We start from the raw sequence: 15427 nt of genomic DNA, 5'->3' as shown, positions 1-15427 counted from the left end.
AGAACTGACTTCACTAGGTCACAGCATGGCACCGAGAATCCTGGGTTGCCTTAGTCTAGCCAGTTCCTTGTAACTCTGAGTCTGGATAAACTGGCAGATACTGGGGTTGGGGTTTTTTTTTATATTTTCCATCTAGCTTGTAATTACAAGAAAATGAGCTGACTAGGAATAAACCCAGTTTACATTTGTTCTGGAAACAGATGCAAGATGCTTCAGGGAGTAGTCTGTAGAGAGCTGCTGATACCCGAAGTGGTGGGTAGATGGACTGCTAAAGTAAAGCTGTTAAAAATGGCATCTTCCCTCCCTCTCATTTCCTGGGGAGCATTGACAGGACATTTATGTGTAATCACAGTAGGAAAGGCAGCATGGGAGTAGGAAAAGAAGCAAGAATTTATTTAGAGTTAAGCCACTCTGCACTGCCAACTGCAGGGTCTTTCCCTGGGTGGTGCCCATCACTGGCTACTGACTAGTAGCCCTTGGCTTTTAATGATGGTGACAGATTGCAAGAGCTCAGTGACACGAAGAGCACTTTAATAGCTGCCTCTATCTAATAAATACTGGTAGCTCTGGCACAGATCTGTACCCTTGACACAGCCAGCTGTGGTCCCTGTTATTCTGTGGGTTTTAGGGACATTTACAGCCTGTGACAAAGCTTTGAGGTTCTGCTGTTTGACTCATTGTGTGTGCACTAAAAATAATCCTTCAAAAGAATCTGAATTCTGGTGTGATTTTTATGGACAGAGAGAACTGTTTACTATGTAAGTTAGTTTTGCTGTGCCTTGCCCTTCCCTGTATCTCATTTCCTCTTTCCTTCTATTCAATTTCTCTTGCTCTCTTCTCCACCAAAGTTCTGATTTGTGCCACTGATTCCACTCCAGTTTTATGTATTTTTTTTCCTCTCTTCCAAACCATTTGCTCATTCTTTAGTTGCTTAATCACATAGTGTTTGAATGTAGAGTATGTTTTTCATAACAGACAACTTCTAATAATGCAGTGCCTACTACAGTAATACACAAGTCCTTTCCTATCAAGTGACTGATTTAGGATGGCTTTAGAAAAGGGTTTTGTTTCTGGCATTTTCAATCAGCTCCACAGCTGAAAATTTGTCAAGTCTGCCTCTGAGGTTGGAGGAATCAGAGGCAAAGGTAAAAAGAATAATTCTCTAACAAAATCTCAAATGCAATTTGTTTGTTTTCATTGCAATAAACAGTGAAAATCCTGAAAGATTTTCTTTAAATTAAATGGCTTCATAAATTAAAGCCATGTCTTCTGTCACTGTGCACAAACATTTTCTGAGCTGTTGGAGGTTCCCAAAGTTTTGAGCCTTTTTTGCTATCCATCAAGTATATCATACACCTTCTTAAAGGACTCTATCTGTACAGAAAAGTAGGTCAAATTTCCTACTTTGATTGCAACTGAAGATAATATAAATATTTAATATGACTTCTCTAAGACTTGCTGTTCTGGCACAACTGATCTGTTTCATCTTGACAAGTGATAAAAGAAACCATTAGAGGAAACAAGATTGGAAGGAGCTTCCTGGGTCATAAGGTCTGCATTTCTGGTCTTTAAGACAGTGATATCATGCATACTCATTAGAAAATTTATTGAGCTGCCTCCTAAACCCGGCTGCATTTTATTGCCACTGTGTGTAATAGGACTTTTCCAGTTTGTATTTCTCAGATGATTTGAAAGATAGCAAGAAAATCTTTAACTCACATCTGGCATGACTCGAGTGCAGTACTCTCCAAACCCTGTTTGGGGATTTTAACTGTCATTCATGACCAGTGCCTTCTGTAATGGCACAGTACTGTGCTGTTTCTGTTAGAAGTAGAAATTAAATGGAATTACGTAGGTCAGTAAACAATCAATTACTTTCTGATAATCTAGAACAGAATTACTGCATCATCTTTATCCAGAAAGGTTAGTCACTTACATGCCAGAAGTGAGGCTGTGAGGCTGTGTTCAGTTCTGGGGTTTGGGGGTTTTTTTGTTGGTTTTTTGTTTGGGGGAAGGATGTGGTTTTGTTTTGTGGGGCCCTTATTTTTGGTGGTGAATTTTGTTTGGTTGGTTTTTGGGGGGGTGGGTTTTGTCGATTTGTTTTCTCCTTCAAAATCTACTTTGGAAAGTTCAGCAAGGTCCTGCACATGAGTCAGGACAATCCCAAGCACAAGTACAGGCTGGGCAGAGACTAGATTGAGAAGCAATCCAATCTGGGGAGAAAGACATGGAGGTGTTAGTTGATGAGAAGCCCTACATGGCTCAGCAGCATGAGCTCACAGCCCTGAAAGCCAGTGGTGTCCTGGGCTGCATCCAAAGCAGAGTGGGCAGCAGGGCCAGGGAGGGGATTCTGCCCCTCTGCTCTGCTCAGAGCCCACCTGCAGGGCTGCATCAGCTCTGGGGCACCAGCACAGGGAGGACAGGGACCTGCTGGAGTTGGTACAGAGGAGGCTACAAAGATGATCAGAGGAATGAAGCATCTGTCCAGCTGAAGACAGCCTAAGGGAGCTGGGGCTTAATATCCTGGAGAAGTCTCCAGGGAGACCTAATAGCACCTTCCAGTACCTGCAGGGGGGACTACAGGAGTCCTGGGGAGAGACTTGTAACAGGGACACGGAATAATAGGACAAGGGGAGAATGATTTCAAACTGAAAGAGGGCAGGTATAAATTAGGTATTAGAAAGAAGTTCTTTATTGTGGCAGCAGCAAAGGTTGCCCAGAGAAGTTGTGGATGCTCCATCCCTGGAAGCATTCAAGGTCACTTTGTAATCTATAATAAAAACATTATTTCCTTGAGGAAGAGCAGCTATAACATTTGGGGAGGGAGGATAGGTGTTCATCTAATTTTTAAGTGAGCAGTTCTAGAGTGCTAAGTGTAGTTGCTTAGCCCTCCTCAAAGATCAGGGTTGGTTTTTTTTTGTTGTTCTTTTCAGCTATATTCACCAAATTCTGATTTGTATTTTATTGCAGTTGTCTACCTTGTAGTTTTTCATCTGTCATTTGTCATGTTTGTATGGTCCTATGGGAAGACAATTTTCACATCTCCTGCAACCCCCTCTAATGAGGTAAGTATAATGTTATGAAAATGTCAATGCCTTTTTTATAAATAGCTGAACTGTTTTCAGTGATGAAATTTGTTTGCAGTACTGCATGATTCACCTTTGCCTTCTCATTGTCTAAAATAGAACAGCATGACAGTGTATCATGAATGAAAATGATCAAGTTAATCTTAAAATACCATATGTTTTGTGTAATGACATTTCCTTATACAAAATGTGTGTTTAAATCATCACAAGTTTGGCAGTCTTGTACAGTGCTATGCTATGAAGTGACTTGCTTGAAACTTGGAATTTTTAAAAATGATAAATGAAGTACAGTGACAACATTTTTATGTTTCCTTTTTAGGCAGTTTTAACTGTTGTTTGAATAAGAAAGGGTAACAATGCAATGTATACTTATGACCTGGAGGACTGAACCCACTTATTAGTCAATGGGTTAAGGTTTAGGAGCACTGAGATGTGACTACATAAAGAAGCTTTATATAATAGTGAAAGAATGCATGATGAAGTTTTGTTTTGAAAAAGAACTGTATTAATTCCAATAAGCCTGAGATGGATTACCTTGTTTTCCATTTTCTCTAATGTGTGTGTATGTAAGGATTAAATACAGGCACTGAATTTAAAATATTGCACTTCTCTTCCTTGTTTTTACAAAGCTTTTAAACTGTCTAAACTGTTTGAGGTGTTGGTTGCTCTGTGGAGGTTGAATTTTTATTCTGTTTTCAGCAAGACTGACATTCAGTGCTACTGTCAACCTTAAACATTCTTGAGACAAGTTATTCCCATGTTTTGAAGAAAAAGCAACACTGCTCTGTAGTGCTTAATTATAGCTTAGAGATCTGTGTGTTAAAGCTGTAGAATATGAAGTGTAAAAGCTAAACACTATTCTGCTGTTTAGCTAAGCAGAAAGTCTAAATGCAGCTGTTGAAGATGGAGCACAAGCTGTTGGTCTGGAGTACAAATCCTGTGAGGAGCAGCTGAGGGAGCTGGGGGTGTTCAGCCTGGAGAAAATGAGGCTTGGGGGGACCTTCCTGCTGTCTGTAACTATCTGAAAGGAGAGTGTAGCCAGGTGGGGTCAGCCTCTTCTCCCAGGTAACAAGTGACAGGACAAGAGGAAATGGACTCAAATTGCACCGGGGAGGTCTAGATCAGATATTAGGAAGAATTTCTTCACTTGTTGTCACAATCACTGGAACAGGCTGCCCAGAGGAGTGGTTGTATCCCCATCCCTGGAGGTTTTAAAACATTTATAGATGTGGCATTTGGGGATGTGGTTTAGTGGTGGACTTGGCAGTGCTAGGTTTAAGGCTGGGCTTGATGACCTTAGATGTTTTCCAACCTACATGAGTCTATGAATTGGTAAACCTAAAAATTCAAAGGGGCTTGTCTTCAGGGTAATTTGGTTTTGCTTTTTCTGCAGTGGTTTTGCAGGAAAATGGTTGAGTTAAGCAGGTTAACTAGTTAGAACGTAGTTGAAATGATGTTATTCTATAAGGTTTTATAAAGCTATATGAACTAGAGCTCCTTTTAATGCTAATGCCTAGTAACTTTTACCGTCTTCTTGAATTCTTCATTAATAGCAAACTTATTCTGACAATACTTTTCCTGTAGTTACAGTGATGATGTAGCAGGCTTTTTGTATTCAGCAAGCAAAAGGAATGGCTTGGGCATATGGCACGTAATGAATTTTTTGTATATTTACTGTGGAGAGAGATCAGATTTAATAAAATTTTCTTCTACAGCTAGGTTTAAATGAAAAAGGACAAAAAAACCTCAAAAAACCTATCCCACCAGAACAACAGAAAACCACACTCAAAAAAATTTTAAAAAGCAAAAAATCAACCGAATTTAAAGCCCAGCACCACCTTTTCTGTTTCTGGGCAAATCCCTTCTGTTCATGTACTAGTGAGTAATTTATGCTGTTTATACTTAAAAACAACCATGACTTCAGTATGTCTCCATTGTGTGAGAGTGTAAATGTATATAGTTTTAATCATTCAAATTGGCTATTCTTGCAAAACAAATAGCATCCTGTGATCTTACTATTGAACTAAAAAAAAGATTCTGCAGCTGCTGTTGTCTTAGTGTAATCCCTGTGCATTTGTCCTAAGAAAGAACAATCAGCATTATACAAGATCCAGAAAGAGGAAGGAAACAAAGGGATTCTTTCTGTTTTCAATAAGAACTGCTGGAACCTCATTGGGAATTCTGTTTGCTGTGTGGTAACAGACAACTTTGGATGCCTTTGAACATATCCTGCTATTGTCCTGAGAGACTGTGGTCTCTTAGCCCTATTAAGTTCTGAAATTAGAAGAGAAATGCAGCTTTTTGGAAAACCAAAATCCTATCCAGGATTTTTAGAGTAATACAATGATGTTACATGGACAAATTTAAAAAGCTTTAAATATTTTTATTGTTTTCCTTTTCTATGCACTAATGGTTTGCCTTGAAATGTCATCTAGAGGGGGTGCTCATTTTTCCTGCAACCTCTGCTTGATTGCAGGTCATGGATACCTGGGTCGCCTAAGGTGTATTGCACTACTGTTTGCTGGAATGATGCTTCACATCTGCCTTAAACTTTTGATGTGAGCGTCTCCAGTTTTCATGCTTGAATAAATATCGATCTGAGTGGTTAAATTTAAATAATTAGGTCAAACTCTTAGTGATGGCTGAAATGTTAAACTTTAATTTCACCCTTTACATAGATTAGTTCTAGTGTCTGGTTATTTAAAAGGGTATTATTTAGACATGTTTCATGTTTCACCCTCGAAGGGTGTGTAGGCGCAATAACTGGGATGGTGCTACATGTGACAGGAGGCTTAACTAGATTCTGTGAGCTGTGAGGCATCTTGCTTGCATTCTGTGTTAGGAAATAGCACAGAGAAATTGCAGCAATGTCTTACTGCTTCCTCCTTGCTGTAAGTGGAGTCTTCATTGTTGCTTGCCAGCTGACTGTAATCCAAAAGAGGAAAAAGTACAGGATGAGAGGAGAATCCATGTGAACTAATCATGCACATGTTTTTGGTAGGAAAATACGATCATACTAAACCACACTAAGCCAGTTTTTGTTCCAGCTGCACACATAGCATTTTCCACTCTCTACCATGAATGCTTTGTCTATGTGTGCTCATAAAGAGAGCTCTTGTAGTCCATGCAGGAAGCTCAGAGTTTAGAAGTGCTTTGGAACAGAAAAATACCAAAGAAAATCGTCATTTCAGCCCCCACTGCACAGAGCCTCGTCAGCACGCTGGGTTTTGTGGGGCTTACTGGGAAATACTGTTTCAGCGGATACCAAACTAAGTGTTTCACAGATGAGTAAAAACTCTCCAGGATTTTCTGGTAAAGGCTTACATTTCAGTGATGTTTCAACAGGAATGCTTGCTAGGCTTTACTCAGAATTGTAGGACACTCCCAAACTGTACAGGCTTTGCTTAAGGTGCTTTCACTACAACTTAAGAATTTTGAGACTAGTGTTGACTACTCCTGAGTTAAAAATCCAGTTAAACTCTTCCAGCTTCTGTGTGGGGCTGTGAAGCTCACCACACCCCCTGCCTGCCTTTTTTTCCCTCCATCTGGTTTGTACCCCTCTGTATGTTAGAGAGGAAGTGGGGTAAGAGAACTTCAGTGCCTTGTAGCAGCAAAGGACTGTTGCACCTTCCTCTTGTTCACAGTTTGCTTAAATTATGCTTACCATGAATTAAAGGAAGGCTTGTACCTTAAAACTCACTCTGAGTCTCTGTGTTCCCTTGTGTTGGAGAGAAAATACTATAGATAATGGAACAGAGATAAAGATTATTTTCTTGAAAATACATCCAGAAATTAAATACATCCAGAATACATCCAGAAACTTAGGAGTTCTAAAGATCCCCTGTAATTCCTGCAGCATTCTTTTTTTTGTTTACATGGTGCTTTTGGGTCAGTGGATGGGAACATCCAAAGGGTCTTTTCCTGGAAAACAAAGAAATAGTTAATCTTTCCCATCCTATCCATTTTCTACATCCTTCTTAGTTCTGCTTGACAAAACTTGATAAAGAACAATATGAAAAAGAAACGAGACCAGAAATCCAGCAGGAGATTTTAAGAAGAGCTGCCAAAGACTTGCCTATCTATACGACAACAGCATCGAGAGGTGAGATATAAAGATAATTCTATGCTCTTCAAGTTGCTGTTTATTCATTTGTTGCCATTGAATCAATAATTTATTAAGCACATATTGCAAAAGCCATGATGTTTTGTTCTTTGTTTGTCCTAGTGTTTAATCCCTCTGAGAGAAAGAGCAGGCCTTTTTCTGGGGTTCTCAACATAAAGCCATTACTTGAAATTAAAGAAGAAAAATATCTTCTAGCAGGAAGAGAGATGATAGCAGTTATCTCCAGCTGTGGCAATTAAAAATAAACACAGCAAACAAATATAGCTAAGATAGCTTGAAAAAGGGAAAATCAAATGTGTTGTTCAATTTTATAATCACTTTTATCCTCACTTAAATTTTTTCTTTTTCTTTTTGAGCTGTTTTGATTCAGTGTGAGGAGAAATATACTTAAGATCTTAACAGGCTTTTGCAATTTAAAAACAAATAAGTATTGTTTCATTCTCATCTGCAATTCAGTACAAATCTAGCTATGAACTGTTTCTGGATTTGCTTTTAATATATGTAGGCATTTTATTCCAATTTATAGATGAATGAGCTGTGAAAGTGCTGTCTTATGTATATGTACGTTCTTTAAAAATCTGTAGCTTTTATATGGGCATTTATCTTTTTCTCTTTCTTGAAACTAACAACCCTGTAGAGTTTCCAAAAATATAAACTTCTCAGAATAACCATTGCTGAAGTTTACTGTGACTTTTCCAAAGAAAGTCTAAGGACACCTGGCTCTTTTAAATACAGGCCTCCATATAAGAGAGTCCCAGTCTTAAGTTCCTGGAGTGGTCTGGGAAGCTGTTGCTAGCTCTTATCAGTTCTGTTTAGCTGTACACGTTGGCTTTCCTCCTGCTTTCAAACTGCCTGTGCTGGTGTCTTATTTCCATTGAGAAAAACCTGAAGGTCTGTTTAAAGATATCCAGGAAAGATGAGATAGAACTGACTTACTGAACACTCTCCTAGATCATTGTTTGGTGAAGTGGATGGTGAAAGCCAGTGCAGAAGGCTGACTTGCTGAAAGAATGTAGTTTCACAATGAGATGCCTTAGTACCCTGTGCAGAGGTGAAAAGGGGATCAGTGCCAAAGGATGAAGGACAGGAAGACTTGGGAGTCAAAGAGTAAATGAAAATGGAATCAGTAGAGTAGTAAGAGGTACTTTTGAATACTTTAATATGTTACATTCCTTAAAAAATCAAAACTGCATATGATATGAGATAAGGTGTGTGACATTCTGCGAGAACATGTGTGGCAGGGGAGGGCAGGAAGCTCTTTTAAGATTCAGTTCATGTTAAGGGGGAAAGCTTTCATAAAATGAGATGAATTCTACTGACCTGACCCTTGCACTTAAATACAGCAATCAGATACTGTGATCGATGCCAGCTGATCAAACCTGACCGCTGCCACCACTGTTCTGCCTGTGACGTGTAAGTGTCTGAATCTGGAATTACAGATTTTCTCTTTCCTGCAATCATCTCTTTAGTGTGTTCATGTCTTCAGTGGGTCAGTTCCTTCTGTTGGTGCAATATTATGGTACAGCCCTATTGTCTAAAGTGGCAGAACTTTTTAGGAAAACTGCTTGTAGCTTTGTAAAACAAAGCTTATATTAAAAAATAGATTAATTAACAAATAAAAAATCATATGGATTGGAAGTAAAGAAAGGTAGGTCTGAGATACTAGCACCAGCTGAAGCTTATTATTCAACTGTTTCATTGTATCTTGTTTCTGTAGCTTTGAAACAGATGTGTTCTGCTAAAAATGTTTATCTCAAAAATTGGCAGTAGAGTCACATGCCTTTAACATTTCAAAAACATCATTGCTATCCCCTGTTTTCATTGTGAATCATCTGAGGAGTCTGCACAGGCACTGAAGGCTGAGGCTATGCATGAGACTTCAGTAGGCTGAGCTTGAGGAAATCTCGTTAACTGAAGAACCTAATACACATCTTTTGGCTAAAATCAAATTTGTTAGCAAATACAATGAATGTCTCTGTGTCTGAAATGTCCAGTAACTGTGTTTACTTTAAAATTGGATTAAAGTGGCTTGTGAACTATTCAAATTGCCCTTTGTGCTGATCTTTTCCTCCATTAACTTAAAAAAAAAAAAAAAAAGACAAGCAGCAAACAAAATGGTGGAAAAAATAACCCTAAGGTAGACTTAGTTGAAGTGAATGCCAGGCTAACACACCTTATCCACACAACCCTGACAGACCCTTTGGATTTGTTTTTTCTGCACACACATAAAACTGGTGTGGCTTAATGAACTGCTGCATGGTGTTGCTCAGTAATACTCCTCATGCTAATTTAAGAAACTCTCCTCATAACTCTTCTGAATTTCAATCAGTTCTTTTGGGTAAAAGAACAGCTGCTCTAATATAGAGAATTTGTATGCTTGAGAAGGGCTTGAAAAAGATACAGTAGGGCAAAATACTTGAAAAAAATCAATCAATAAAAGACAACACCCAAAACTGTAGAAGCTAAAGTTACGTGTCTTGGAAAGAAAACTTATTTTTTGTCTTAACTTGCTGGAAATTTTCTCTTTCAGATGTGTATTAAAAATGGACCACCACTGTCCATGGTAAGTTTATTTTTTTAAAAATCAGTATTAGAATGATTAATTAGATGCTGCTTCAAAAATGAACTTCTGGAGTAAACCTTGATTTCCACAGAAGTTCTTTAATATATGGGAATAAATGTGTGATGCAGTGTTAAAGTTGTAATCCCAGTAGTCCAAATCATGCAGTTTCTCCTCATATAGAGAAACCTTGACATTAACGAGACCTGTGAGAAAATCCATTTTTTTCTTTTGTTTACTCTGTTGGTGTCAGCAGGAGAGGAGATACCACTGCAATGGGAGAGTAATTTCTGGATTTTAGGTGATGTGTATGACGCACTCAGACTCTTCTGCAGTTTGTGTTCGCTGGTAGTCAGTAAAAATATTATCTGCTATCACTGTGAAGAGCATTGCTACCAGTAGTTGACTTAGAGGTGGTTTTGTAACCCAGCAGATGCACTGAAGTTGATGGTGAGGTTCCTGTTACTTTCTGTGGTGCCCTGCAGTTAGTTTGTACTGGGAATTGCTTCCTGTATGGACTGTCTGTATTGTAATGCTTTGCCAGCTCATGTCCTGTCCTACAGAATCACGGGGGGCAAAATTGATGTGAGAGGCCCAGATCATTCAGCCTGAGAAATTTCCTTCAAAATAGTGGCTTAAATTGATTCTGAAACACTGGTGCTGGAGTGTTTTGGACATACCACTGACATCATACACATTTTGCTCTGCAATGTATTGTGGGTTTTTTGTTTGTTTTAATTTTTGTATACCTTAGTAACTTTTTTCTCTTTCCCCTCCTTCTAGGGTGAATAATTGTGTGGGATTTTCTAACTACAAATTCTTCCTCCTGTTTTTAATGTATTCCTTACTGTACTGTTTGTTTGTTGCTGCTACAGTCTTGCAGTACTTCATAAAGTTTTGGACAGTAAGTTCTAAGGCTTTTTTTGGTTTTTGTTCATTTGTTTAATCCTGCATGTGTTATTGAAGGCTGCATCAGCATGTTGTCACTCACCATTTACTCTGTTCTGTGGTTCGCTATCATTAATGGCATCAATCAAAGTGACTGAAGCAGGAGAACCTTATGAATTTTGATGAAGTAAATGTATTACGCTGCCCGGGATGAGTAACTGGGTGAAGGACTTTTGATGAGGACACTGCAATTTCTCTGCTCCATCAAAATTGAGTGGCACAGCTCAGGTTTTTATGAGACTATGAGATACAGCTATGTAGGTAAAGAAGGAACAGACCCTATCAAACAATTATGTATATGTATGATTATATCTATATATATGTGTGTATATAATAAATACTGACAAATATGAAATATAAATAACAATTTTGTATCTTCCCAGACTTATCTATGGATAATCTGCTGCCAACTAAGGCAGATTAATTTGTTGGGAACTATCTGAGCTTTGTTTTGGAGTCCCTACATAGGCATGTTTGAACTTCATTTTAGTGGCTTTTATGGTCTGGTATGAGTAGAATGCTGGGATATGTACAGTATTAATGCTATACATCTTCCTTGCAACTGTTATGGGTTGTCAAATGGGTAATACACATACATCCATCTTAGTATGTTTAATAACATTTATGTGAAGGCAACCATCCTTGTATGTCAGTGTTATATTGCACCTATCAGTTTTGTTCCAGTCACATCCAGGCTGAACACAGTGCCTTCTGTAGTTGTTCCCTTTCATCTAGAAAAACTTGTAGTGTGCCTTCCTGTCTCTAGGCTGAAGTGTTAGTGGCATAATTCCCTTAATCCATTTCCATTAATGAGCATGCGAAAAGTTACCGCAAGTGGAAGGGTCTCAATCACATCTTTGGGTAAATAATACCACATATTTCTTAAATGCTGGCTGCTGTCAGAGTAACTGGGAAAAAGTAGGAATTATCTGCAGCGGTAGATACTGATATTTGCTTTATTGGAACAAAAGGTTGCTGCCATGTCAGGGTAAGAGAGGCTTGATCATGTATTCAAAATAGCTGTACTTTGAGACAGTTGGCATTAGTTAAGATAAACTGTGCAAAGAAGTTTGTGTTCATCTAAACTTGTGGGTCTGATATGCCAAAGTACTGTGTTCCTCTTAACCTGTGACTTCTGTATAGCAGCCTGTCACTGGAGAGCAATGAGCCATGTGGGAAATGAGCTGTCAGTACTGTGAGATGAAAGCCATAAATGTGTTTAGCAGTCATAGCTGGGTCTTAAAAGATATTTCAAATTAAATGGTCTGATTCCGCTGTTCAGTCTTGCTTGGCCGTAAAATAGTTAAATTTTCAATCTGTGAATGTGCCATTTCCAAACATCTGCCTGGCTGCTTTCCAGTGCTTTGTATGCAATTTCTAAGGAAGCTGTAGATGTGGTCTCACATATTTACCAGTCAGTGCTAGAGCAAAGAAAAGAGAAAAGAATTTGCTTTGCTACATTACTTTATAGTTGTTAGTGCAACAAAAAAGGCCATAGGACAACTGCCTACAATGAACAAATATTTAATATCAACATTTGCAGCAGGACTCTTCCAAAGCTCATCGGACACAATGGTGAAGTGGACTCTCAAGCAGAGGAAGTAAACTTAAGAGGGATGATTTTTTTTATTATTGATTCAGTTGTTAAAAATGTTTCCTGCAAGAATGGAGTACTTCTGAAATGTAACAATAGACAATATAATTGTGTACTTGCTTTCAATTCCGGATACTTCCTGTACTGAATCTGGCAATGCCCTGATCTTATCAGCAGAATAGGTCTCTGACTCACTACTCATATTAAGTCACCCACTTCACAAAGCTAAGACACTTCTGAGCTTATAACTGACTTATTAAAGTATATTTCCAGAAAGAGGTGGCAGCTCCATAATCATTGCAAATTTTTGTATGTCTCTTGTACATAAGCTTTTAGGCAAGTGCTCTCTTGGAAGGTTCTCTGTACATCTGTATGCAAACCAAAGCAGAATGCTGCTGACACATGCTGTCTGTAGATTGCTTCAGTATATTGCTAATCCTCAGCTTTGTCTGCTACAGCATCAGACAGATTGCTGTTTGGACATTTTCTGTCAAGGCTGTCTAGATGCACAGAACCAGTGAATATTTTGAATTGGAAGGGACCCTCAAGGATCATCGAATCCAACTCTTCAGTAAACTGCCCATATGGGAATTAAAAACCCACAAGCTTGGTGTTATTAGCACCATGCTCTAAAACTGAGCAAATCAAGGTTGTTGTTTCCTCCCAAAGCTTGACTACAGGAAATGTTACAATTTACCTTCAGAAGGCAGTGCTTATTTTTTGCTTCCTCACAGATGTTTTTCAGAAACTGTGCAACAAAGTGCTGGATACATCCAGTGTTGGAAAAAGTATGGGCTGTTCTTGGGGAATGTAGCCTGGGGGAAGAAGTTGTTATGAGGTTGTGGAGGTGTATGTGCTAAGTACACAAATGTAGCAATCCATTGTTTTGCACTGTTGATAATACTTGCATAGAGACATGCTGCTCCTACGCAGATACTTGGAACATTGTGAGACATGCACACCTACCAAATTCTTCTTTGGAAGAAAACCTTTGTATTTCTCACTTGCACGTGCAAGACTTTTACACAGCACATTTCATGCTCTGTGCAGAAGTGCTGAAGAAAGGTCTTGATTCTGTGCATACAATACTGGAACAACTACGCTGGCTGGAAATGTTTACCACAGGCTTGCACCCTGATGCTGATGTTAAAATCTGTTTTGTAGATAAGGGAATGTTACTGATTTCTTTATTTATACTCATAACTGCTTTTTCTATATTCATGACATTTTTATTTCTACCTCAGAGGTTGTTAAAGATAAAATGCCAGTTTAACCAAATGTCTTTGACACAAACACCAGCACTGGCTGGACGCCCAGTGCTTGATGCCTTGTTTACACAGTGCATGGTGGTGCTTCCCAGCTTATATTTGTGTCTACTCCTATTCTTGCTGCACTGCCACCTCCTTGAAACCATTATGTTTTCCAGTCATTTGCAGTGTCTTTCACTGTCCTCCAGATTAATTTTCAATCCTGAGTATAGCTAAATAAAGGATGCGATACATGTCCTGGGTGGATAGCACATGATTCTGCAAAACTTTGGTTGTATTAATAATAGGGGGGTTAAAAAAAAGGAGTGGTTCCACATCATTAGTTAGAACTCATTCCTTCTGCCTATACTAAGGATGTAGACCAGATGTTTTTTTCAAAGATTAAGCTAGACCCATCTACTGAAAAATGAGGAACAAATCAAGCTCAGACAGCACTTTTTTGTTTGAGGGGTCTTATGACCTGATACCAATCAAATGACTTTGTGAAAGAGTTTGTAGCGGACTCTTGAATAGTGACTGGCTTCAGCCTATTGTGTGCTAAATAGTTCAGACTGTGTTGTGCAAATTGCTTCCTTTTGTAAACTCTGCAGCTCTCACCTGCTCCTGTGCTGCTGCTGAGCCTAACGATCTTAAATAACCAATGTCTGAAGTTTCACTCTCTTTTCACATGAGGGGGGCATGTGGACTGCTGCTGGAACACCACTGTGAATAAGCTTGTTATACACACTCAAAGTCTGCATGCTTCTCTCCAGTAAAGAATTGGCCTTTTTTGAAAGATGCTTCAGTTCTGCAACTCTCATTCAGGAAGTTACAACCAGTGGCTGAAGCTGGGTAGTCAGAAGAGGTAAATGCTCCCTGGGGATCATGCAGATTATTCGTGCATAATTCAAAAAATCCTCCAGGTTTTAGAGCTGCTGGTTTAGGAAGATGCAAGTGAAATAAACCTAGATTTTCTGACCCACAGAACACACGAAGACTAAGCTGCTGCTGCTCTTTTAGCATCAGAATAAGCTCCTGAGAATTCCTTGTAGAGAATTATTTTGTTTAAATATGTAATTTTTAAAGAGTCATAGGAATTCAAGTTACAAAAATCAGTTGGGCAGCTGGGGAACACTGCAGTGTGCTCTGAGGTAGAAAGAGTTACTCTTGCTTCAACTTGAAGCTTAGGAATAGGCAGCAACTGGAGTATTTTGCTAGGCTGTATTTCAGTGGATCACTGCAGGTGGAAGAGGACTGTTGCACGAATTGTCAGTAAATAAGTAACAAAATGGCCAGTAAAAAGGAAGCTGAACTTAAATGGCAGTTTAGAGAGCTGCACTCTGCTGTCATTTGCTTACTGTAGAATTATCTGATGGCAGCCAGCACTTTGGAAAATGCTGTGTATATCTGCCTGACTCTAATGTAGATGCTTGGGCTCTCCCTAAGCTTTTTGCACATATTAATGGAATTTAAAAGCCATACATCTTACCTACAACAGATCAGTTAAGTGTTGGCATCTTAGCCAAGATACCACTCTTTAGGTATAAAGTTTAGAATTTAAAAGCTAATTTGAACCCAGCTTTCCTGTTTCTTCCTTTGTTTTCTCAAGCACTGGTTCAATTTCAGGTGTTATACTAAAGATACATCCTACAAACTGCTCTGTATTGAAGAAAATTAGGAAGAAGAAAAACTGTACTGATTTGTTATCTGATCTCTTTTAAATGAAGAAAATTGTGCAAAGAATGGCAATTTATTTTTTATGGTTTTGGCTGAAACTATGTCTAATGGTAATGGATATATTCTGAAGTAAGAAAGATTTTTAATTAATAAACCATTACTTGATACCTCAGGAGTATTCTGAGCTTTTCA

General features: G+C 38.7%; 1 protein-coding gene across 2 annotated transcripts in view; it reads left to right on the top strand.

Annotated features, from left to right (window-relative positions):
• The window catches only part of ZDHHC20 (zinc finger DHHC-type palmitoyltransferase 20), a 49805-nt gene that overhangs the window by 19739 nt on the left and 14639 nt on the right, over positions 1–15427 (top strand). For both annotated transcript variants that reach the window (XM_054272295.1, XM_054272294.1), the window contains exons 3-7: positions 2971–3065; positions 7068–7188; positions 8553–8622; positions 9740–9772; positions 10553–10673. In XM_054272295.1, coding sequence (XP_054128270.1) covers positions 2971–3065; positions 7068–7188; positions 8553–8622; positions 9740–9772; positions 10553–10673 — 440 coding nt within the window. The remainder of the gene's footprint in view (positions 1–2970; positions 3066–7067; positions 7189–8552; positions 8623–9739; positions 9773–10552; positions 10674–15427) is intronic.

Source organism: Melozone crissalis, unplaced genomic scaffold (assembly GCF_028551555.1).
Source record: "Melozone crissalis strain CALT ecotype California unplaced genomic scaffold, PUWL_Pcris_2 ptg000013l_1, whole genome shotgun sequence".
NCBI lineage: Eukaryota > Metazoa > Chordata > Aves > Passeriformes > Passerellidae > Melozone > Melozone crissalis.
Note: the sequence above shows the minus strand (reverse complement) of the source record. Positions and strands in the feature narration are given on the sequence as shown.